Here is a 21336-nt window from a genome sequence, read left to right as displayed (position 1 = left end):
AGGTACCTTGCTGGTATCTGCGGGTGGGTCACGGGTCGTTGAGCTGCGTCATGGCTTGTCCTCTGCGATCGGTACCTAGTTGTACAAGCTGCTGATGCTCCGTACTACTAATCTCTCAAAGTTCCTGTGAACATCACGACCTCTACTCGTACCTATTTATGCTTTTTCGAAAACTCTTATCACATCAATCCTAAGGTACCTTTCTTACGACAGCTGTAGGTTGGAAGGACTGAGGTACAACAGGGGGAAGTCAGGTACAGTACCATGGAAGATCATCGTGCCCAGACGATGAGCCGAGTGCCGATTGGCTGGCCGGATCTAATCTGATGCCGCGAGCTCTTAGTCGAACATGCAGCTTCTTGCTCAAAGGACATACAATATATCGACTGATTCTGTCCTCTTTCTTGATGCTGGTGCTTGCTGTAGACGTCCTCAATAACAATCCGACTGTCTTACAATTGCCAGTGGTTTCTGCCCGTTTTACCAACGCAACGCCGTCAATTGACGCTCAGTCTGTGGTAGTAGCTCTAAACCTGCCCGTAGCCTTGGTGGCGTTCCAGTGTGCTGTAGAGCTCCATTTCCTTGTTTACATCTGAACAAGTCATCCGGTGGATTGCAGACGGCATCAGACATCCTTGTCACCTCTACATCTACATGTACCATTCACCATATTTATCTTCTCCAATTGGCTCTCCACAACTCATCATACGTACATCTCAGCTCTAGCCGCCAATTCCAGCAGTCATCCAGGACACCTACCCTAAGCTGCACATCACGTGACCCCTCGCATTGCATCTCCCAGACGCGAAGCGGCGCGTTTCGCAACAGACGGAAGGAGAAGGAAAACTTCGACAACAATCGTCATCGAGATCCTCAAGGCTTCAGTCAGTCGAGATGCGCGGCCGCGCAACGCAGGATGCCGGAGGCCCTGCCGGTCGGCCAGACTCGCGCTCGTCCAGCAGGCTGCGGACCCCAAGCACCTCGAGAGTGCCGCGGCCGAATCTGTCACTGCGGGATTCGAGGGTGAGTCGGCAATGGTCTGGCATGATGGATTGACGAGCTGCGCTCCAGATATGCTGACGCTGTGCTTCGTTTGTCCTCTCTAGATAGCCTCGTTTCGAGCAACTCAGCCCACGCCCACGCCCAACACCCACGCCGGAGACGCAAACGCAGACAGACCCCCCTCAAGACAGAGCGTCGCCGTCGCCTCTGTCCAGAGCTCGCTCGAGCGCTCAAGGTCAAAGGAAAACCTCGTGCCGCCCGACGTAGACGAACATGAGAAGCTTCGGAAGGAGATTGAGGCCCTCAAGGCCGAGGTTGGAACCCTGCAGTACCGCCTCCAGACCGCCGAGCAGGAAAAGGACATTGCGCTGTCTCAGCAGAGCAACAAGATGGAACAGGCCCGGCGGCGTGAACAGGAGGAGGTTCAGCAACGACAGTCTGCCGAGGCGGAAAAGGCCAGGACGGACACCAAGATGGAGTCGCTGAGACAGGAGCTGGAGCAGCTGAAGGAATCCTCGGAGAACGACAAGCGACAACTCGAGTCCAAGCTTCGAGCCGCCGAGGACGAAGCCCGCCTCGCACAGGAGCAACTGGAGGACGTGACCAGCGCCAAAGACGAAGCAGCGAGACGAGCAGACAAAAAGGCCAGCGACCTGCAGATGCAAATCGCCGCCGCAAACAGCACAATACAGGAGATGCAGCAGGAGGGCGAGGCACGCGAGTCCACGCTGCGGCAATATCAGGAGCAAACGCTGGAGAAGGACAAGTTGATTGGCAAGCTGGAGGCAGACGTGCTGCGGCTCAAGGCGCAGAGCGGCGACGCAGAGACTATCGAGGCAATCAAGACGGAGCTGTCGGAACAGGTCTCGCACATGCGGGCTCTCGAAGCCACAAACCGCGAACAGCTTGCCGAGCTGAAACGACTCCGGGCCAACAACAAGGCCGTGGAGATAGTCGAGGAGGAGAAGAGGACGCTGATGCGCAAGGTCGAGGCGGCGGAAAGGCTAGAGGCGGAGCTGGCTGAGGTGAGGATACAGCGGCAGAGACTGGAGGACGAGCGCCTGGCCTGGTCGGCCTACCTCGAGAAGGTGTCAGAAACCGGCCAGGCCGAGTTTGACTCCCCTGAAGCAATTGCTCGCGCCCTTGTCCAGGAGCGGCTGACCAGCGCCGCCTACGTCGAGCAGCTGGGGGCTGTCCGGGCCGAAGTCACAGCACTGCAGGGGCAGCTGCAGGCTCTGGAGGAGGAGAATGCCCAGCTCAAGAGCCAACTGGAGAACGCCACGACGACTGCGCAGGCGGCCAGCACCGACAAGGTCCGCATGCGCCTGGAGCGCCAGCGTGCTCTGGCCCTGAAGGAGGTCGAATACCTGCGCGCGCAGCTCAAGGCGTTTGACACCGAGGAGCACACGATGCAGCCGGAGGGCTTCGACGAGTCGCGGGCGGCGCGAGTTCAGGAGCTGGAGGACATGGTGGACAACTACAAGATGGAGGTGCAGCGGCTACATGCCGAGCTGTCGTCGATGGATCAATCGGCGTCACAGCAAGCATCATCATCACCACTGCCGCAGCTGCTGTCTGCGGGCACCAAGCGAAGCCGCGCCGACGACGACGCCGCCCACGAGCAGATGGGCCAGCTTACGCGTAAGAACCGCAAGCTCCAGGAAGAGTTGACGAGCGCGCAGACGCAGGCTGCGATGCTCGAAAAGGACCTCTCGACGACCCGCGAGCAGCTGGCGGCGGCCAAAGAGCAAACCAAGACGCGCATCCTGTCGCTGCGCAGCAACCCGACGTCGGACCACGAGGCCATCAAGCGGGCGACGCTGGAGGCACTGCAGAAGGAGAACCGGGAGCTGCTGGCGACACTGCGGTCGAGGGAGACGGACCCCTCGATCCCGCTGATCCCGACGTCGGTGCTGGGCGCCATGGAGCGCGAGATCGCGGCGGCCAAGGCGGAGACGGCGAGCGCGCAGAAGTCGGCGCGGCGGCTCAAGGAGGTCTGGGGCTCCAAGTCGCACGAGTTCAAGGAGGCCATCTTCTCGACGCTGGGGTGGACGGTGACTTTTATCCCCAACGGCAAGATGCGCGTCGAGAGCACCTTTTACCCGTCGCAGACGGACGAGCACGAGAACTCGATTGTGTTTGACGGCGAGAGGGGCACGATGAAGGTGGGCGGCGGGCCCAAGAGCGCCTTTGCGCGCAAGATTGCGGATCACATTGCCTTCTGGGTTAGGGAGAAGGGGTGCATCCCCGGGTTTCTGGCGGCGCTGACGCTCGAGTTTTACGAGGAGCATGCGAGGGCTTCTTCGGGGGAGTGACGATGGATGAAAGTTGAAGTAAGGGAGGTCGGGGATAAGGGGATAAGCAGAGAAGGTCAACGGATATCGATTCATTATGCAAGCGCTGCCCGATATCGAGTCCTTGTTTTGGGTTATGATTATTCGTGTTGATGTTATGAGGCATTGCCTGTGGATTGGGTTCACCAGCTTTCAGGGGTACACTAATTCGAAGGGTCGGGCGGTGAGCAAGGCATTGTGCTAGATTTGAATGAAGAAAAGAGACATGAGCCTTGCTCTCTATCTGGCTCGATGGTATATTACCACAAATTCACAAGAGCAAACTGTATCTTCTCAGAATGAAGAAACCTCCTTCTTTACGCATTTTCATCCTCTGCAATACGTAGAGTTCATTCAAGGCATCAACAAAAAAAGGAAACATGTTTCATCCATCTGTCAGCAAAAAGAGAAACTATTACTACCTTACATTCGTACACTTTCAAACCACCACCTGCTCTTATGCCCCCTTATCCACAAAGAAAAGATGCAAAAAAAAGAAAGAAAAAATGAGAGGTTAATGAGAGTCTGGGACCAAAGCGTCAAGTAAGTAAGGAGAGGTATTAGATAGTGAGCGTGTATGCATATCAACAACAGTGAAAGGCTTTTCTCCTCTTCGCCCTTCCGGCAACAGATGACAACCCAGGATAATGGGAAAGGAAATAGACCGTTTGATATCACGAGTGGTAGATGAAATAGAGACGGAAAGAGAAAAAAACAGATGGAAACGAGAATAAAGATTGGTCGGTGTACACAGTTCGTTCGTGTGATGCTTTTCTTTCCTCTGCCCCAAACAAAGCATAGGAGAAAGAGGGTGGTTAAAAGACAAGCGGAATCGGAAAAGAATAATCGATCGCTCAAGAGTGTCAGCTCCTCAGAAAACCTCAGTGGCGCCCCGTCAGGTCAAGCATGATTAGCAATAGTCTTTCCACATACATCTATATAGAATAGACATATATAGAGCAAGGTATAATAAGGCAGATATATATATGTGGTATATATATCTTATCCCAGTCCCCCCGGTCCCCAAAAAACGCTGTCCAATTTCAGACAACGAAATAAAACCCCCGATTACTTGGCCTCGTACTTGCCGCTCACAAGCTTCCTCGTCACAGGCACGTCGACCCACGTCTGCTCCACGAGCGACGGGTTCGAGCTGGCAGGGTTCTCGTCTGCAAACGGGTCGCTCTCGACGGCGTCTTTGCTCGGCGCCGCCTCCAGCCGCGAGATGGAGATGCCGCTGCCCACGGCGTCGTCGCCCGTCACGGCATACTCCCACCGGGCTTCGACGTGGCCCGGCTGCGGCTCGACGCCGTCTGCGCCGACGATGCGGCAGACAATCTTCTGCACGGCGTCGGTGAGCGTCACGTCTCCCAGGCGCCAGTACACCAGATGCTTATCCTTCAGGTGGGTGCCGCTGGGCTTCGTCTGGGCTCCGGTCGCCCTGCCCTCGTACGACACCACGAAGACGACATTGTGCAGCGTCACGGGGGCTGTCCACTTGCACTCGGGGTTGAGCTGATACTGCAGCAGGAGACCCAGCTTGTCGCCCTGGGGCTTCCATGCGGGGGTGATGAGGAGAGGAGCGTGTCGGGCCAGCGAGGGAGTCTCGCCTTCTTCGGAGAAGACGCGGTACGAGAAAGCAGTTGCCGTCCTGGAGAGGTGGGAGACGTCGAGGGAGAACTGATCGGGCTGGTCGGGAGAGGCGTTGTGGACAAAGATTCGGTTGGGGCCGATGCGTTCCAGGTTGGCAAAGTTGTTGATGCGAATGGTTTCATGCGCTGGTGGGCGTCAATATCAACAGTCTACATACGACGCAGTTGTCGTCCACAGTGTCCCGAAGAGAGGACAAGGCGAAAAGAAGGGAAGGGGGAAAATTGAGCTGACTTACTCTTGGTAGGATCGGCATCAGGGGTGGGATTGTTGGCAAAGGCGACCTCGCCCGCAACCGCCGCACTCTTTAGCACGCCGCCCTCGAAGAGCACCGAGACCGTCTCGATGATGGACGCGTTCAGCCCAGGCCCCGTCAGCTCCGGATGCTTGGCGTGCGCGCTGCTGAGCGAGTTGCCGGACCGCACGGACTGGGTGTCGGAGGCGGCGCTGGCCTCTGAAGCAAGCGCGGCAATGGCGGCCGGCCGGGAAGACGGAGGTCGAGGGGGGGACGCGGGAGAGGCGGGAGAGACGGGGGCTGCGGGAATGGCCGGCATGGCGGGAATGGCGCCCTCGGAGTAGCTCTCGGGGAAGTGCAACACCGGCGCATAGATGGTGTTGCGGACGTCGCGGCGGCCTCGCACCGTCATCGAGCGCCGGTTGGCTGCCGAGCCCAGCTTGAGCGTGTTGGCCACGCTGGAGAGCGCCGCCTGTGCCGCCTCGGGGTCCTCTTCCTCGATCGGCTTGTTCTGGATGTTGAGCTTGAAGAGCTGGTCGTTCTCTTCGCTAGCAGCCTCCCTCTCGGCTTCCGAGATGGGATCGTTCATGGGCGCTCGTATCGTGAAGCCCTCGTCGTCCTTGGAAGTTGGCTGAGGCGCGGGCTCCTGCTGGCTCTGGTGGGATGGCGGCGCATCGGCCGCACCGGCAGCTTCGGGCTGCTGTTGCTGCTGCTGTTCAACGTTGAGATTGCCATTGACGGCGCTCGGGGGTGGCATCGCCGGCACTCGACTATCCAAAAGACTCTCGCCAGCTCCAAAGCCATTCGTGTTTCCGTCCCCGTTCGTCGACAGCTCGCCTTCGCGTCCCCTGTCCCGGTGCATGGCGTCTGATGATGACTGCGGCCTGCGAGCTGCGTCGGGCATCTCGGGGAGAATGGAGAGCCGGTTGGATTCGTGGAGGTTGCTGGAGGATCCCATCGGCGAGGCGCCGCGGCCGTGGCTGCTGCCGAGCCGTCCAAAGGTAGCTCCCTGCGTCTTTTGGGGAGAGAGGGAGCCGAAGCCAGCATGGACGCTCTGGCGCCGTCGCCCACCAAACATTGTTCCTAGCCTTCGCAGCTTGGATTCTAGCAGGAACCAGTCCATTGGTCAGTAAAATGTACCTTGATCTCGTCGTCAGGTTATGGCTGAGTAGCTACTCACCAGGCTTAGCCTCGTTGTTGGGCAGCGAATTGTGCTCGCTCACGTCGTCCTCGGGGGGCGGCTGAGAGGGATTCGGCGTCGACGGAACGCTGCCCGAGTTCTGCGACACGGCTGAGCGTCTGGTGGCCGTCCTGGGCGGCAGCTGGGCCTTGCCGGCCGTCACTTTTTGCACAAAGGCCTGGATCTCTCTCTCGGTGCTGATCTCGAGCATCATGGCCAGCGTCTCTACGGCGATGTCGCTGTCTCGCTGGGCGCGGTCGGACTCGTGGGTTTGGAACTGGGTCAGTAGGTCGCGCAGCAGGTCGATGCGCGACTCGTCAAGCACCTGCAGGGTCTCGAAGATGAAGGGCGCCTGCGACTCCCACTGCTGCGTGGCCGCCTCCAGCTTGGACGACGCGGCGTCGACCTTTTGCGCGCTGGCCTTGCCACCCTTCTTGGTCAGCTTGTCGGAGCGGTCGCGCGCCTCGTCGAGCTCGCGGGCCATGGTGGTCAGGTTGTTGGAAATGTTGGTCATGTTCATGACGTCCTGGCGCTGGTGGAAGTTCCTGAGCGGCTGCTCGACGTCATTGCCCACGCGATCGGCGAAGAGCTGGTGAGACTGGGCGAGGCGTTCGACGGACTCGATGATTCGGGACCACGGAAGCTGGAAGACACTGCGTGCCACAATTGGCCTCGTCAGCAGTCGACATTCGTGGCAGAAGGGGTAGAGGCATTGGCGCGGCATCTCGCCAGAGACGTTGGCAGACTCACCCCAGCTCCGACTGCGCATTGGGCACCTTGAACTGGGCCAGCTTGCGCATTCCCAGGACATACTGCTCCTCGACGCGACGGCGCTCCTATAGCAACGGGGGACACCGGGTCAGCTTTCGGGTGGGCGCCACGGCGTGTGACATCATCGTTTGCGTACCTGGAGCCAGTCGGCAATCTCGAGGTTGATCTTGTTGATGCGCTTCATGCGGTCGCTGAGCGTCTGCACGGCCTGGCCGGGCTGCAGGTGAGCCTGGAGGCAGCGGCGCCACGGGGGGCAGCCTGTCAGTGCCATTGCGCCTGGGGAAGCACGGGATCCGGGTCCGGAGTCGGCATCGGGCTTACCAGCATGGCCGGATACTCTGTCCTCGCCGTCTCGTCCATGGCTGCGGCTGCGTGTCGTCGGCTGGATGCTCGGGAAGGTTGAAGCTGGAGCTGGAGCTGGAGCTGAAGCTGGGTCGAATCGAGGGAAGAGGCGGAATCGGGCGGAAGGACGGACTGCAATCGGGGGCTCCGTGTCCTAGTCGGATGCGCGCATGGCGAGATGCTGCGAGGAGTGAGGGAGCCGGGAGCTCTCGGGGCTGGTGGTGGTTCGGCGGAGGGTATGTCGTATGGACGTGGGTAGAGGTGAGGTTGAAGATGGAGAGACGATGGGGTGCAGGTGGTGGAAGACGCAAGAAGAAGCTCCAGAAGGGCTGCAGTGGTGCCAGCACCCAACGACTGCTGTAGGTACCCACCTGGGCCAGGTTTCCAGCGCTCCCCCGTTCCCTGCCGGTGGGCCCAGCCTCGCTGTGACATTAGCCGGACGCCCCCCAGTGGCGGCCAATTGCAGGCGCCGAGTGCGCTGTGGCCCCAGCCTCGTCAGCGCCAAAACAGCCAGCCGAGCGTCAGAGGCATGAGACGAGGCATGAGGCACATGAACCTCCCCCACCGGCCTGGGGGTCAAATTGCGTCGGAAGAAGGTCCGGGGGTCCGGTGGCTTGCTTGATGCTGAGAGAAATACGTATAGTCAACTGCTTGATACTATTGCTGTATTCTCCTACTTTTACTCATCAGTTATGCTTCTTCCTTCTACGGAGAGTACATACGTACCTACTTACTTACCTCATTACGTGTACATGGGTTCGGCCAAATTGGGCACCCGGAGAAGCCTCGGGTCTTTGCACCTCCATTTCCGTGCAGCTTCACAGAACAGCTTCAACTGAACCTCAACCGAAGCCAATGCCATTCCAGCATGGATCCCGGTCCGTTTCAATCAAATTGGAGCCCAGTCCTCAAATGACGTGTCGCATGATCGAGAGGGGAGCCAAGAGCGGCGGCTTGCATAATTAATCAATCGCCAATTGTGCATTGCATCCATATATTGAAGCATCTCGTGCATGTGATTTTAGGAGCTCACCTCAGCCTCAACCTCAACACCAGCATCACCATCACCATCAGCCAAAACATGGCCTCATCCGCGTGGAAGGCGTCCGTCTCGGCGGTGGACCGCTATGACACAATATCCAAAATGTGCGCTACTCAACTTCTCCCTCCATGTCACCACTTGACTAATACCAAACCTTTGCCTACATAGCATGGAAGCCCTTCCCTCACGAGACATGAGTGAGGCCGTCGCCATCGAACAAGCTGCATACGACAACTCTTCGTCTCTGGTACCTCGTCTATACCAGTTCTCTCAAATCATCTCACTCCCGTCTAACATCTCCCAGGAGGAATACACCGCCGCCTGCCAACCCTCCAAGCCCCAAGTCCTACCACGCTCATCCTCCCCCCTATCCGCACCCTCGCCAAACCCTCCATCGCCAACGCCCTCCCACTCCGGCATCCGCATCGGCTCATACACCAACTGCACGCCCATCTCAGAGGGCGTCACATCCGAGGTCTTCCGCTCCGGCACCACCGCCCTCAAGGTCATCGTCCACAGCACCCTCGAGCCGCACAACCCCCTCCGCGAGGTCAAGATCCTGCAGACGCTCCATCCGCCGTGCATCCCCTTGCTCGACTCCTTCCGCGACCACGAGCAGCGCCTCGTCCTCGCCTTTCCGTACATGCCGCTGACCCTCGCCGACGTGCTCGACCGAAGCACCTCCTCCTCCGCGCTGGATCCCTCCCACGTCCGCTCCCTCTTCCGCGACATCCTCGAGGCCCTGCGCGAGATCCACGGCCAAGGCATCGTCCACCGCGACATCAAGCCATCAGCCATCCTCCTCGCGTCGCCCTCCGGCCCGGCCTACCTCTCAGACTTCGGCACCGCCTGGCACCCGTCCCTCTCCGCGTCCGCCGAGCCCCCGGACAACAAGATCCTCGACATCGGCACCGGCCCGTACCGCGCGCCAGAGGTCCTCTTCGGCGACAAGTCCTACGGCCCGCCCGTCGACATGTGGGCTCTTGGCACCGTCCTGGCCGAGTGCATCCGCAGCCCGCCCGCGCCGCTCTTCGAGTCGCGCCCCGTCCACGAGGACGGCAACCAGCTGGGGCTCATCCTCAGCATCTTCAAGACCCTGGGCACGCCCACGCCCGATACGTGGCCCGAGGCCAAGAGTTTCAAGGTCACTCCGTTTGAGCTGTGGACTGTGTTTCCGCAGAGGAGCTGGGAGGATATTCTGCCGGGTGTTGATGAGGGCTTCAGAGAAGTTGTGGGGAGGTTGGTGAGATACGATGGCAGTAGGGCTACGGCCGAAGAGGTGAGTCGTCACTTATATGCAAAGGATATACATATATACGCATTAGCGGGTTGCCGACGTACTGACGGCTTTTCTCCCAGGCTCTAACATACAAGTGCTTTACAAAAGATGATACAGCAGAATCACGATAAACCGCGCCCCCCCCTCCCTTTTTAACCATCATATACCGTCTTCCAAGTCATGATACACACACATGTACAGCATTCAAGAATGAGTCTCCTCCATCCAAGAATCCTACTCCAACCGAAACCAATCCAATACAACACACATTTCAGAAATCATCCCTCTCCCTCTGCGCGCGCCTCCTCTTATCGGACCCCAGATAATCAATCGGATTCCTGCACAGCGGACACGTGTTCTGGCTGCTGCTCTGGAACCACTTGTACAGGCACGTCCGGTGGAACAGGTTCTTGCACGTCGAGCACCGCTTGTCCGGCATGCGCTTGTCCGACGCGATGACGCTGTAGCAAATGGCACACTCCGTCTGGCCCTTGAGCGCGCCGACAATGTTGCGCTTGAGGATCTGCAGCCCGTCGATGACGCTGCCGCCCGAGAAGGTGATGACGCCCTGCGTCGTCATGATCCAGCTGTTCCACGTGCGCTCCTTGACGGCCACGGCTTCCTGGCCCGTCACCGTCACGGCCTCGATCGGGTAGTTGGGCGACACCTTGATCACGATGGACGCCTGCGTCTCGTCCACCTCGTAGCCCACGAGCACCTCGCGCGCGTTCTTGGAGATGCGCACGACCACCTCCTGCTCGTCAGGCCCCGGAGGCTCCTGCTGGTCCACCCACGCCTGCACGTCGTCCAGCATCTCCGAGATGATGAGCGGCGAGAAGTACTTTGTCGTCCACGCCTCGACCGCGATGCGCGTCTGCTTGGAGCGGCAGGCCAGGTACCACGCCTTGAAGAGCCCTGGGATGTACTTGAGCGTCAGGTAAAACAGGTGCACCAGCAGCCACTGCATGCTCCGTTCCTCGGGCTCCGAACGGGCAATCTTGATGTCATAGTTCTGGATGTGCTCCGTCGTGAGCTGTTCTCTCTCGAGGCTCAACGGATGTGCCGCCGAGTGGCCGAGGACGTCAAACATAAAGTCCAAAAAGGGTGAGATGTAATTATCCGTCTTCAGGTTCTCCGTGTAATCGCTTCTCAGCTTGAACGAAGACGCCGAGAACGCGTCAAAGACGAGCTTCCATGATAGCAAGTAGCTTCGGATGGGAGACGGGAACTGGGCCAGCATCTCGTCGGAAAACCGCTCCAGAGTCGGGGCATCGAGGAGCAGGGACAGTAGCTCATCAGGCAGACGAGCATCTTGTATACATGTTAGCCATGTCATTTGCCAGAAAGTAAAATGGGATAAACTCACCAGTCTTGTCCAAGACAGTGTCAATGGACCGCTGCTCCTGAATAGCCGGCAGCGCCCTGTGCAGCAAATCAAAGGCCGCCGTCTGAATGTCCTGCGACTCCGAAGCGACCAGCTCATAAATATCCGAGACATCCTTCAAGTTCTTGATAGACACCTTCTCCACCTCCCGGCAAAGCATGGCGTCTACAATTTCCAGAGGCTGGCTGCTGGCTCCGCGCGGCAGCTTCAGGAGCTCGATCAGCGACTTGGACCTCTTGACTGCCGATTCTCGGAGCGCGTCCTGCAAATCGTCATTCGGATCCTCGAGGCTCTCTAGTGTCTTTACGAGCTTGAGTGAGGAGTGGATGAAAGGCAGGGCGTCGGGAAGGGGGTAGCTGGCCGCCTGCTCCCACAGGTCGAGACTGAACTCAATGGCCTTTTCCCAGTACGAGCCAAAGACGTCGCTCATGCAGGGCAGCAGCTGGTTCAGCACGCGGCAGATCTCGGCCGAGAGTGGCGCGCTCAACGGCTCGCCGTCTTCTAGCCACGACGTAATCTGTCTGACGGCGAAGACGATGCGGTTATTGGCCACGGGAAGCTCTCCGCCGTCATACACCTGCGCCGACAGAGAAAGCAGGACGAGGATCATCATGGTTTTACCGTCATCAGCAGAAGCTCCTGCGATGTCGCTGACGAGCCGGTTGCAAAAGTTGCTCGCCAATTTGGAAGACTTGATTGTCTCGCCGAGCCCTGAGATCGCGGCAGCGGCCAGGAGAGCAGTCTCAGGAGCAGCCCTCGTCAGCACTGGCTTGAGTAGTGTCTCCTCCAAACTGGGAAGCAGGCCGTGTGCCTCAGCCACGGCCTGGATGATCTCGCTCAGAGCCCGGGCACTGTAAACACCCCTGGATGTCAGTTCCCCAGATTCCTCCTTGAGAAGGTCGACAAGTCCGCGGAAAATGTGAGCCTGCTCTTCGTCCACCGAGTTGTCCCACCACTGAGACGCCAGCGAGCTCTTGTTGATGACAGAGGTCCTCAAGGTCGTCACCAGCGATTCCGCCTCGGACACGGCCTCGGCAGTGTCCAAAGTCAGCCATAGCCCGTTGTCGTCCCTCGAGGTCATCTGGTCGGTGGCAAGCTGAATAGTGAGGCACTGAATGTATAGCAACTCAATTTGAAATTCACGCGGGAGCTTGCCAACATCTACTCCTTCTTCGAGAAGACGCGCAGAGTAGAGAGACATCCTCAGGGGCACTGAACGGCCCTTTCGATCTCTGGCCACGCGGATCTCAGTTGGCTGAGCCGTTGAATTGGCCAAAGTGGCAGCGCCGCCGAGGCTGTTGGTGATTGACAGAGACGGGTTGATGGGCTGTTCCAACAAAGGTGCCAGTTTCTGCATCCATGCATTCGTGCTGGGAAAGATTTCCTCAACGGCGATGCCGGCAGCGTGTGCTTGCTGAGCCTGCTTAGAGAGCGTATCGATGTCCAATGACTGAGGACCTGCTCCCTCGAGGTTGTCTTGTATGATTTCAATGACCGGCTGAGTGCCTGCAGTTCCCTCTCCCTGAAGGATGGCGCGGATCGCAATGGCCTTTGACGAGACAACACTGCTGTTGATTTCAGACAGACTCAATAGCTGCGCAACCAAAGCCGTATGGAGAGACTCGTCTTCGGTGAAGAGCTGCGGCTTGCCCTTGGCAATGATTTCCAATGCTTTCAGTGCCGGTTCTGCCGATCCTTGTTCCTTGTCTAAGATGTCTAAAAGCTTCTCGGATAGTTGTTTGCAGCTCTCGTCGGAGAGGCCTTTCTCGTTCATGGCAGCCTCTAACAGCTCCCACCCGGGCGCCTGGCTCTTGACAGCTTCGATTGCTTCTGAGAGGATGTACTCCTGGAGCTTAGCATTCCCTTGCGTGGGCTCAGACGCCTTTTCTTCGGAAACAAGGGAGGCGAGAGCCGAGTTGCGAGTGGCGCGGTCAGGCAACTCCAAGACTGCCTCGACCCACGAGCCCCAAATCGTACGGTACGTCTGTTCTCTAGAGGGAATTGCCCCGAAGAGGTTGAGGCAGGACAACAGCGGCCTACTAGAGGCTGACTGTATGACCTTTTCCGCCGACTCTCGTGCAGCTGTAGATAAGAATTCTGCCACCTTGTCTCCGGTCTCGCCGTCGAAGAGATGCTGGGCGGTGCTGAGTGCATATTCAAGGCCAACTGCAGCCCCAAAGGGCTTCATATTGCGGTTCTGCAGAATGGAGATGCATTGGTCGATGACCGTCTTGGATGGAGCGGCTGTCTGGTCAGGCAGAGATTCTCCGATGCTGGCCAGCTTCCGGTGGATCTCTCCAACAAGGCCGAACCACCGGCGGCCCTCCTCGCCAATCTTCTCCTGCGACGACTGGTACTCGCGAGACACCTCCGGCAAAGAAGCTGAGATTCTGGTGCACAGCAGCTGACTGAGGCGTTTCCACTCCTCTGCTGATGCCGCAACAACGACTGGAGGGCTCCGGAGGATTGTAAGGTGGGCTTCCACCAAGATGCTCATGGCGTTGGGCCCCAAGGGAATGGCTACCGGCTTGTCGGACACGGTGAGGAGCGACTGTTCAAAGAGTGGGAACACTTGCTCGCGGGCGAAGACAAGCTTCTCGTCGTCAGAAAGGTTCCTGATCAAACGCTTAAGGGTGTCGATATAGCACTTCCAGGCCATGGAGGTGTTTGTTCGGGGCTCCTCGCGGTTTGTGACGCCGGCTTTGACAGCCTCCAGGAATTCAGAGGCCGTCTCCAGCTTCTTCATCTGGGCCTCTGGCAGGACGGATATCAGCTCGTCAAGATGCTCCCAGAATTTTGCGGGGCAGCCCTGCGATCCCTTTTCGATAAACTGTCGCAATCGCGAGAGCGCGGGCTTCTTCTCTTTCGGTGAAGGTGTCCAAAGATCAGGGACGGCTTGTGACAGCCTCGTCAGGGCGCGGACATAGTCGAGCGCGGACCCGGTCTGGTTGGTCTTGAGGCCGCCCGTGACCATGGCCTGCCTGGCTTGTGTGGATTCGGCATAAGGGAGCTTGCGGTTGAGGCAAGTGATGAGAAGGTGGCACACCGTCTTCCGCACGGCGGCGTCGTTGAAGGTAATGGCGCGCCAGACGGCCTCCTCGGAGAAGAACTCATCCAGCTTGTCACCCAGGCCGGCGATTTCCTCGTCGGTGAGCCGCTGCAGCAGGCTGAGCACCAGCGACAGGCTGCCGGCCATGACGCGGATGTACTTGGCCTCGGCGTCGTCCTTGGTAGTCGACCGATCGTCGCTGAGGGTGTCGGGGGTCTCTCGGATGGCATCGATGGCGTAGTCGAGGATCTGCGTCTGGCACTTGCGCCAGAAGGCGGCGACCTTGTCGGGGGTGTTGATGAGCGACGACAGGCCGTCGCTGGCGGCGCGCGCAACGCCGCGGTCGCGGTCGTAGAGCCCGGCCAGCCAGGCGCCGACGATCCTGGGGATGTGTCGCTCGGCCCGCCGCCGCGCCGACTTGATGAGCTCGAACTGCAGGGTGTGCGCCAGCTCGCGGACGCGGCGGGCGTTGTCGATGCTTAGGCGCGGGTAGACGGCGGTCCAGACGTCGAGCAGCGCATCCTCGACGCCGCCGTTGCGCTCGTGCGGCCAGGCCTGGACATGGGCCAGCAGGTCCTCGAGCGCCTTGGTCTTGGTGGTGCTGTCCTTCTTGAGCAGGTTCTTGAGACTGACGACGACGTTCGGGTCCGACACGGCGCTAAACGACGGCGGCTCGGCCAGGTACGACAGGGTGCCCGTCCCGCCCGGAGCGCCGAAAGCCCCGAACGTCGCTCCCGGGGCGCGGCTGGGGCGCTTCATGGTCGGTCTGGCGGGTTGAGTTGCGCGGGAGGAGAGGCGAGGGGGAGGAACGAGGAGGAGAGGTGAGGAGGAGAGGCGAGGCTGAGACGATGGTGGACGAGCTGCGTTGCGCAAGGCTCCAGAGGCCGCTGGGCGAAGGTTTGACGAAGAGGGACCACCTCTGTCCGAAAAATTACTAATGGGAGCTCCAGCTCCAGTTGCAAAAAGGCGCCTGTGATGTCAGCAGCATCGCCCTGCCAGAAGCGCTGCAGCTGGGGCTCGAAGCGCTGAAGAGTCACGCCGGTCACAGCGGGGTGTGCTGCTGAGGTAAGCGGGAATAATGTAAGCAGTGCCGCACCTCGAGCTGAATGAAGCTGAGAAGATTAGACAGAAAAATAGCAGAATGACATTGAAAGGGAGTGGCTACCTATCCAGTATCCCAAGCTCATAAATACAGGGGGTAAAGCTAGCATATATACACTCTACATGTATTCAGATAGCAAGACTAGACTGGGAAAATCTGGCAGTAGCAGCAGAGTAGTCATTTTGGTTGAAGGTTAGAACGGCAGCGGTACTTGGTATCTGTAGTAAGGTAGGTATGTAAAGACGCGGGATTTGCTATCAATGCTGAATTAGCAAGTTAAGTGTTGGATAGCCACTCCCTGGGTAGTAGGTAAAACAGAGCCATTTCACGCTCCCAAGCCGGCAATTTCAGCAGAGCCTTGAATTCTAAATATCAGACTCGGTGACGCGCAAAAGTATCGCAAAGGGGGCTTGAAGATGCATGGCCAAACTTCAGTCGAAACCCAAATTTAGATTATCCGGCGAACAAAGTTTGCTGTGTGTACTCCGGAGGATAAGCCTTCTGACAATGGATAACTACGTGTACTATACCTTGCCTGAAAGCAGCTCAAAGAAGTCGTAGAACAGACACCAAGGTTCGATATCCGGGGCTGCAGGATTCCTTCACGTAACCCGAAGTGGTCTGTCCTGCAGTACAAGCACAATCCGGTTCGGTCTGCCAGAATCCAAACCCGCTGCAGCTGTGCTCCCCTGGCCCCACTGACTCGCCGGCTTGACGTCTTTCCAGTCACATCACGACACGCCGGCAGACGAAACCCCCTTCAGCCTCAGTCGCCAACCAGAGGCGGCCAGCCTGGCCGTCCGGTGAGGAGAAAAAGCCCGATGACCAGCTGCAGCGGCCCCTTGCATACGACGCTTTGACGAGAGAGCGCCACTCGCCTCCCGATGCTCTGCCCGTGTATTGCCAGACTGCATCTTCGTCCGGAATCTGACTTCTTGTGCTCAGACTACTTCCTTCAGCTCGAGGAGGCGGCGTGATTCACGATGCACCTGTACGCATCAGGTACACAGAACTTGAGGGAATTATCCCCAACATCGACACGCCTTCTGATAGTCCGTCCCATGCGCGTTGCTCCGTGCATCCGCCCGCTCGCCACTGGCCCGCCCATGGCCGCCTTTGCCTGCTGCGCTGCCACACCAACAGCAGATTCGAGGCAGAGAAATGGGATCATCGCAGGTCCTCGCACTGTCTCCTCTGCTGACCGCATTCCGCATGCGCAGCGCTGATCTGCGGCGAGGCTCGCACAAGCACTGTGGCTCTCCAGCATTCATTCGCATACTGCCGCAGTCCAGAGCCAGAGCCAGAACTCTATTCCTGCGCATCTTGAAACTTGAACAAGGAGAATCCCACATTCAATGGCATCTCCCCTCTTTTGAAGCTGAATCCCCAGGTTTGTGATCTCCCGGCAAGCGTCCTCCGTACTCCGTAGTACTCGGTACAAGTACATTCATCCCTGGTCCCGGTGGACCCTGTTTGCATGAGACCCCGGATGCCGCCATGGCCAGCTGCGCCCTGATTGGCCGGCGCGGCGGCTTGGCTCGGTCAATTCGGGCTTGGGCCCCACGGTGACGTCGTCACGGCTCTACCCCAGGGCGTCCCTGAGCCTGTGAGAAGAGTTGAAGGAAGCGAGATCCTGGGGGCCCTGCATAGCGCATCAGGCTCCAGCTTGAGGCGTGATTGGTGCTGAAAGTTGCTGATATGCGTCCACGGGTGCGCTTCGTAATCGTGCGTTTGCTTGCTCATATCTGCGCTCCATGAGACGGTACTGTACAAATGCAATACATGTTTGCATACGGCTGGCACTTCCTGAGTCAAGCAACGTCGGATAAATCCCACCGCCCGAAAGAGGCAGTTCCGGCTCCAGCACCAAGACTTTTAGCCACCCGACCCGGCCTCATGTCACTGGCAGCGTCCCCTTCGGTGACACCTGGCAGCGGCCTTGACTCCCTGACAGGGCCCCGAGCGGACCCCCTAGCGCCCTCATTAGTGGACTGCCCACAGTGGGCGCAGTGGGCTCTCTTGGGGGGCTTGGGGGCTACCCCGCAAGCGTCCGACAGTGGACGCTCCAGCGCGGTGAACCGACTCGGCTCACCTTCAGACAAGCCAAAAAGCGGCGCGCCGCTGATGCTCCCCTTCAATCCTCGTCGGTTCTTCGTCTCTTCTCTTCCCTCTTCTTCACCTCTTCTTCACTCTCCTCCTCTCTCTGCCAAACTACCTTCTCCAGCTCCTCCCCTCCACCATCTTCCACTACAACAACTTCCATCTTCTCCACCACAGCAAGCAAATCCCCGCTCGTCGGCATCAGCATCGTGAGATCTGGATAGATAGTCTTCGCATCGTCCATCTCGTCCGATCTGTCCTTCCCCGCACAACCCGGTTCTGCCCGAGTTCCATGTCACATGCAATTGCCGCTGCTGGGGTGATTCAGCTTGACGTTTGCCTGGTAAGTCGTGAGATTCTGCTCTGCTTCCATGGCTTCACCGTGGTGTTGTCCATTCCGTGAGTGAACATGGCCTGTTGACCGTTGATTTCGCTCCTAGACTCGGTAGTGCATCTCGCCCAGCCATTGGCTCGACATCTCCAAAATGCTCTCGACCACGCAACTTGCCTCGCCTCGTGCCAGGCTGCTCCTCGCCCGCAATGCCCTCCACTCCAACCCGACAGCCGCTCAGCAGAGCCGACAGTTCTGCGGCTTCGACTTGGGACGCCGCCGCCACCGCGTCTTTGCCCTCAAATACCTCGTCTCCCTCAACAGACGCCTATCATGGGAGAATCCCAAGTCGGGGAGCCTCAAGGCGGCGGCCTCTTCTAATGGTTCCAGTGGGAAATACACCGACCTCAAGGACGTCAAGTCGTGGTCGGACGACCTGTCTGGAGCACGTCCCGGCCGCAGCATCGAAGACGTCGAGAGAGAGGCCATCAACCACTTGTTCCACAAGGACGACAACGTGTGGACGCCACTGCAGAACATCCGAAACTACCTGCACTCGAGCCTCCACCACTCTGATAAGGTCACTGCGGAGAGCGTGTTGAGAGCCACAACCGACGACAGCCTCAACTTTATCGACCCCATCACCAACCGTCGAGTGTCACGCGCAGAGCGCGGCAAGTACTCGGCTATCAAGTTCGATGACCCCAACGCACCTCGAAAGCTGACCCCCGAGGAAGAGTCCAAACAGTACACCGATCTCGGCGACTACAAACCCTCAAAGTGGAACGAGCCGGACGGACTGCCTCAGCTGACTCCCGAGGAGCGTTCCAAGATATACGGGGACTTGCCCGAATATTCGAAAATCAAGATTGACAACCCGAATGCGCCTCGCAAACTGACGCCCGAAGAAGAGTCCAAGAACTACGACGACTTGGACAAGTACAAGTCCGTCACCTGGAATGAGCCCGACGGGCTTCCGCAGCTCACTCCTGAGGAGAAGTCGAAGATGTACCAAGATCTGGACCAGTACGGCCCGGTCACGTGGAACGAGCCAAATGGCCTGCAAGAGAGATCGCAGGAGGAGAAGTCCAAGGATTACAAGGACCTACACAAGTATGGCCCGGCAACTTTCGACGAACCCGACGGCCTTCGACGCCTGACGCCAGAGGAGAAGTCGAAAGACTACACAGACCTGCACGCGTACGGCGGCCCCTTTACCTGCAGGGAATCGGTGCTCAAGGACTACGAGGCTCTGCAGAACGATCCCACGCCCAAGGCTGAGCCGATTCCCGCCAAGGTCCAGGTGCGTGACACCGCCACGGCTCAGTATGACGACCTGGACAAGTATGGCCCTGTCCGTTGGCACGAGCCCGATGGCCTCCGCCCGTTGACCCCCGAGGAGCTCTCCAAGGACTACGAGGACCTCCACATGTACTCGCAATTCCCCAACGCCGGTCCCAAGACTGCTCGCGTGCATCCGGAAGAGGCATCAAAGGCATACCAAGACCTGCCACAGTACTCGGCATTCCCGAATGCTGGCCCAACGGCTGAGAGAATCCACCCCGAAGAAGCGTCCAAGGAGTACAAGGACCTTTCCGGCTATGCTGTTGACGGCTTCGTGGAGCCAGCGAAGACGCGCCACATCCACCCCGAGGAGCTGACGAAGAACTACGCCGACTTGGGCAACTACGAGCCGCAGAGCTTTGAGTCTCCCGAGAAGCCTTACCCCATGCACCCCGAGCAGGCGTCCAAGGCCTACAAGGATCTCCATGGCTACAATGCTAGCTCTCCGGACGTGGAGAGCGCGGAGGCTCCGGATCTTGTTGCCGCCAGCCTCCGGGAGTACGACGCAAAGGAGAAGCTGCAGGCCGACATGGCAGCTTCCGGTGCCAGACATCACGGAAGCGGCATTGAGGAAGCAGAGAGCGCGCTGGAGTCACTGACGGCGGATGATATTCGAAGCCAGGTACTGAGCCGGGTCCGCATGGCCGCCAAGGAAGAGGAAGATGAGGCCGAGATGGAGATGAGTTCCATGGATGAGAGTTTTCCCAGTGAGTTGTCGAAGTCCGAATCCGAGCCGATCGAAGGCATCACCCGCAAGCTGGCCGAAATGCGCGCCGAGAAGGACCCGTACTCTAACGATCCAAAGGGACTAGAAACAAGCTACTCTGAGGAATGCGGTGGCGAGACGGCAGAGACCGTGGCCAAGCACTACGAGTCCCCGCCCGCCACGGCGACGGTGACGGTGAGGTTGACAGACGAGCCGGCCACGTACAAGATCCTCGCCTACGACGCGTCGACCAAGTCTGTCAGCGTTGCCGAGACCACCTCCGAGGATGCTGACGTTTCTTCCCCTCCCAAGCTGACGGAGGTGCTGCTGCGGCTGTCGCACGCGTCCAAGTTTCTCCCTTACTTCAAGCCCCTGCAGGAGCAAGGCTACGACGTTGTCTCCGGCGGAGGCGACGTGCTCATCTTCCGCAAGAACCGGCCCGCCTTGGCCAACGCCAGTGATCTGCCCTGCGATGCTCCCAGCAACGCGACCCGCGTCAACCCCGTGGACATGATGGGGCAGTCCGTGGCAGGCAACTTTGCCAGTCCCACGGGCTTCGTTAACTACGACAGCCTCGAGGACAGCCACGTGAAGCCCGCGCCGCCCCTGGGCACCAGCCAGCAGACGCGCAGAGACGAAGCGGAGCGGCTGGGACCGGCATCTCCGGTGAAGAAGAAGAGGAGTTTCGGCAAGAAGGTGGTGATGGGCACCGTCTGGGTGGGCGGAGCGGCGTATGCTGTCGGAGCGCTGGCGGAGCACTTTTCCGCTGCTGGCAAATAGGGCATGTCTTGGTTTTCTTTTCCCTTTTACTTCTCTATCCTCCTCTTCTATCCTCTTTCTGTATTCTTTTTTCTTTTCTTTTCTTCTTCCGCTCCGGTAGCATAGGGATACGATACTCCACGACGACATGTGCATGGGTTTGGGAGTAGGAGTTTTTTGTTCTTTCTATTCTTTCTACATCTTCCCCTTTTCCCTTCTTTCTATATTCCCCCTTCGTCCTCTTCCCCTCCTCTGTCTGTTTCTTTCACCATGGGATCAAGTTTGAAATACCCATTTGACGGCCAATGCGGGCTGGGAGCGACACACGACATGTCGCGAATCTGATTTGCATTGAGGGCTTTTGCTCACCCTTTCTCGCTCGTTTAGGCCGTGTACAGTAGTATATCTAGGACCTAGCAGTCTCTAGCTGAGGCTGCTTGAATCGGAATCTAACAGTCACGTGTTGGAATAACGTGTCCGTAGTCATAGGCTCACGCCTTTGGTGATGACGGCGTTGCCATATGTGATAGATGCTGTTAGAGCTGTATTTGCTAGCTAAAGTCCCATGATGCAGTTCATGTTCGTGTCCTTCATAATGTTAGCTCAATTTTGGCACGCTCTCTCGTATGGCTTTTGTCCTCGCTCCTTGCCATGCAAATTAATACTATCCCAATATATCCCTAAGAGACAATTCCAAATGCTTTTTTGTAGTGCATCTCGCCCAGCC

General features: G+C 58.4%; 7 protein-coding genes across 7 annotated transcripts; 3 read left to right on the top strand and 4 right to left on the bottom strand.

Moving 5' to 3' along the window:
- Positions 1-894: 894 nt before the first annotated feature.
- CCMA1212_006999 (Spindle assembly checkpoint component MAD1) lies at positions 895-3317 on the top strand (the record flags this gene model as incomplete). Its single annotated transcript, XM_073704182.1, has 2 exons — positions 895-1023; positions 1107-3317. The coding sequence occupies 2 exons, from the start codon at positions 895-897 to the stop codon at positions 3315-3317; spliced, it is 2340 nt and encodes a 779-aa protein (XP_073557607.1).
- Positions 3318-4403: 1086 nt separating this feature from the next.
- CCMA1212_006998 (Cytoskeletal protein syp1) lies at positions 4404-7531 on the bottom strand (the record flags this gene model as incomplete). The annotated part of the gene is made up of 6 exons (XM_073704181.1): positions 4404-5113; positions 5224-6324; positions 6401-7053; positions 7151-7236; positions 7308-7400; positions 7493-7531. The coding sequence occupies 6 exons, from the start codon at positions 7529-7531 to the stop codon at positions 4404-4406; spliced, it is 2682 nt and encodes an 893-aa protein (XP_073557606.1).
- Positions 7532-8594: 1063 nt separating this feature from the next.
- CCMA1212_006997 (Serine/threonine-protein kinase csk1) lies at positions 8595-9965 on the top strand (the record flags this gene model as incomplete). Its single annotated transcript, XM_073704180.1, has 4 exons — positions 8595-8659; positions 8724-8802; positions 8860-9834; positions 9915-9965. The coding sequence occupies 4 exons, from the start codon at positions 8595-8597 to the stop codon at positions 9963-9965; spliced, it is 1170 nt and encodes a 389-aa protein (XP_073557605.1).
- A 140-nt stretch (positions 9966-10105) lies between these two features.
- Positions 10106-15033, bottom strand: CCMA1212_006996 (E3 ubiquitin-protein ligase listerin; the record flags this gene model as incomplete). Its single annotated transcript, XM_073704179.1, has 2 exons — positions 11201-15033; positions 10106-11145 (listed from the first exon to the last, which is right to left on the bottom strand). The coding sequence occupies exons 1-2, from the start codon at positions 15024-15026 to the stop codon at positions 10106-10108; spliced, it is 4866 nt and encodes a 1621-aa protein (XP_073557604.1). The 5' UTR covers positions 15027-15033.
- Positions 15034-16391: 1358 nt separating this feature from the next.
- CCMA1212_006995 (uncharacterized protein) lies at positions 16392-16646 on the bottom strand (the record flags this gene model as incomplete). Its single annotated transcript, XM_073704178.1, has 1 exon — positions 16392-16646. The coding sequence occupies one exon, from the start codon at positions 16644-16646 to the stop codon at positions 16392-16394; it is 255 nt and encodes an 84-aa protein (XP_073557603.1).
- An 857-nt stretch (positions 16647-17503) lies between these two features.
- Positions 17504-17713, bottom strand: CCMA1212_006994 (uncharacterized protein; the record flags this gene model as incomplete). The annotated part of the gene is made up of 1 exon (XM_073704177.1): positions 17504-17713. The coding sequence occupies one exon, from the start codon at positions 17711-17713 to the stop codon at positions 17504-17506; it is 210 nt and encodes a 69-aa protein (XP_073557602.1).
- A 241-nt stretch (positions 17714-17954) lies between these two features.
- Positions 17955-20630, top strand: CCMA1212_006993 (uncharacterized protein; the record flags this gene model as incomplete). The annotated part of the gene is made up of 1 exon (XM_073704176.1): positions 17955-20630. One exon carries the CDS (start codon positions 17955-17957, stop codon positions 20628-20630), a length of 2676 nt encoding a protein of 891 aa, XP_073557601.1.
- Positions 20631-21336: the final 706 nt, after the last annotated feature.

Source organism: Trichoderma ghanense, assembly GCF_004382785.1.
Source record: "Trichoderma ghanense strain CCMA-1212 chromosome Unknown scaffold_8, whole genome shotgun sequence".
In the NCBI taxonomy this organism is placed as follows: domain Eukaryota; kingdom Fungi; phylum Ascomycota; class Sordariomycetes; order Hypocreales; family Hypocreaceae; genus Trichoderma; species Trichoderma ghanense.
The sequence above is the reverse complement of the archived record's forward strand: the minus strand, read 5'-3'. Positions and strand labels throughout refer to the sequence as shown.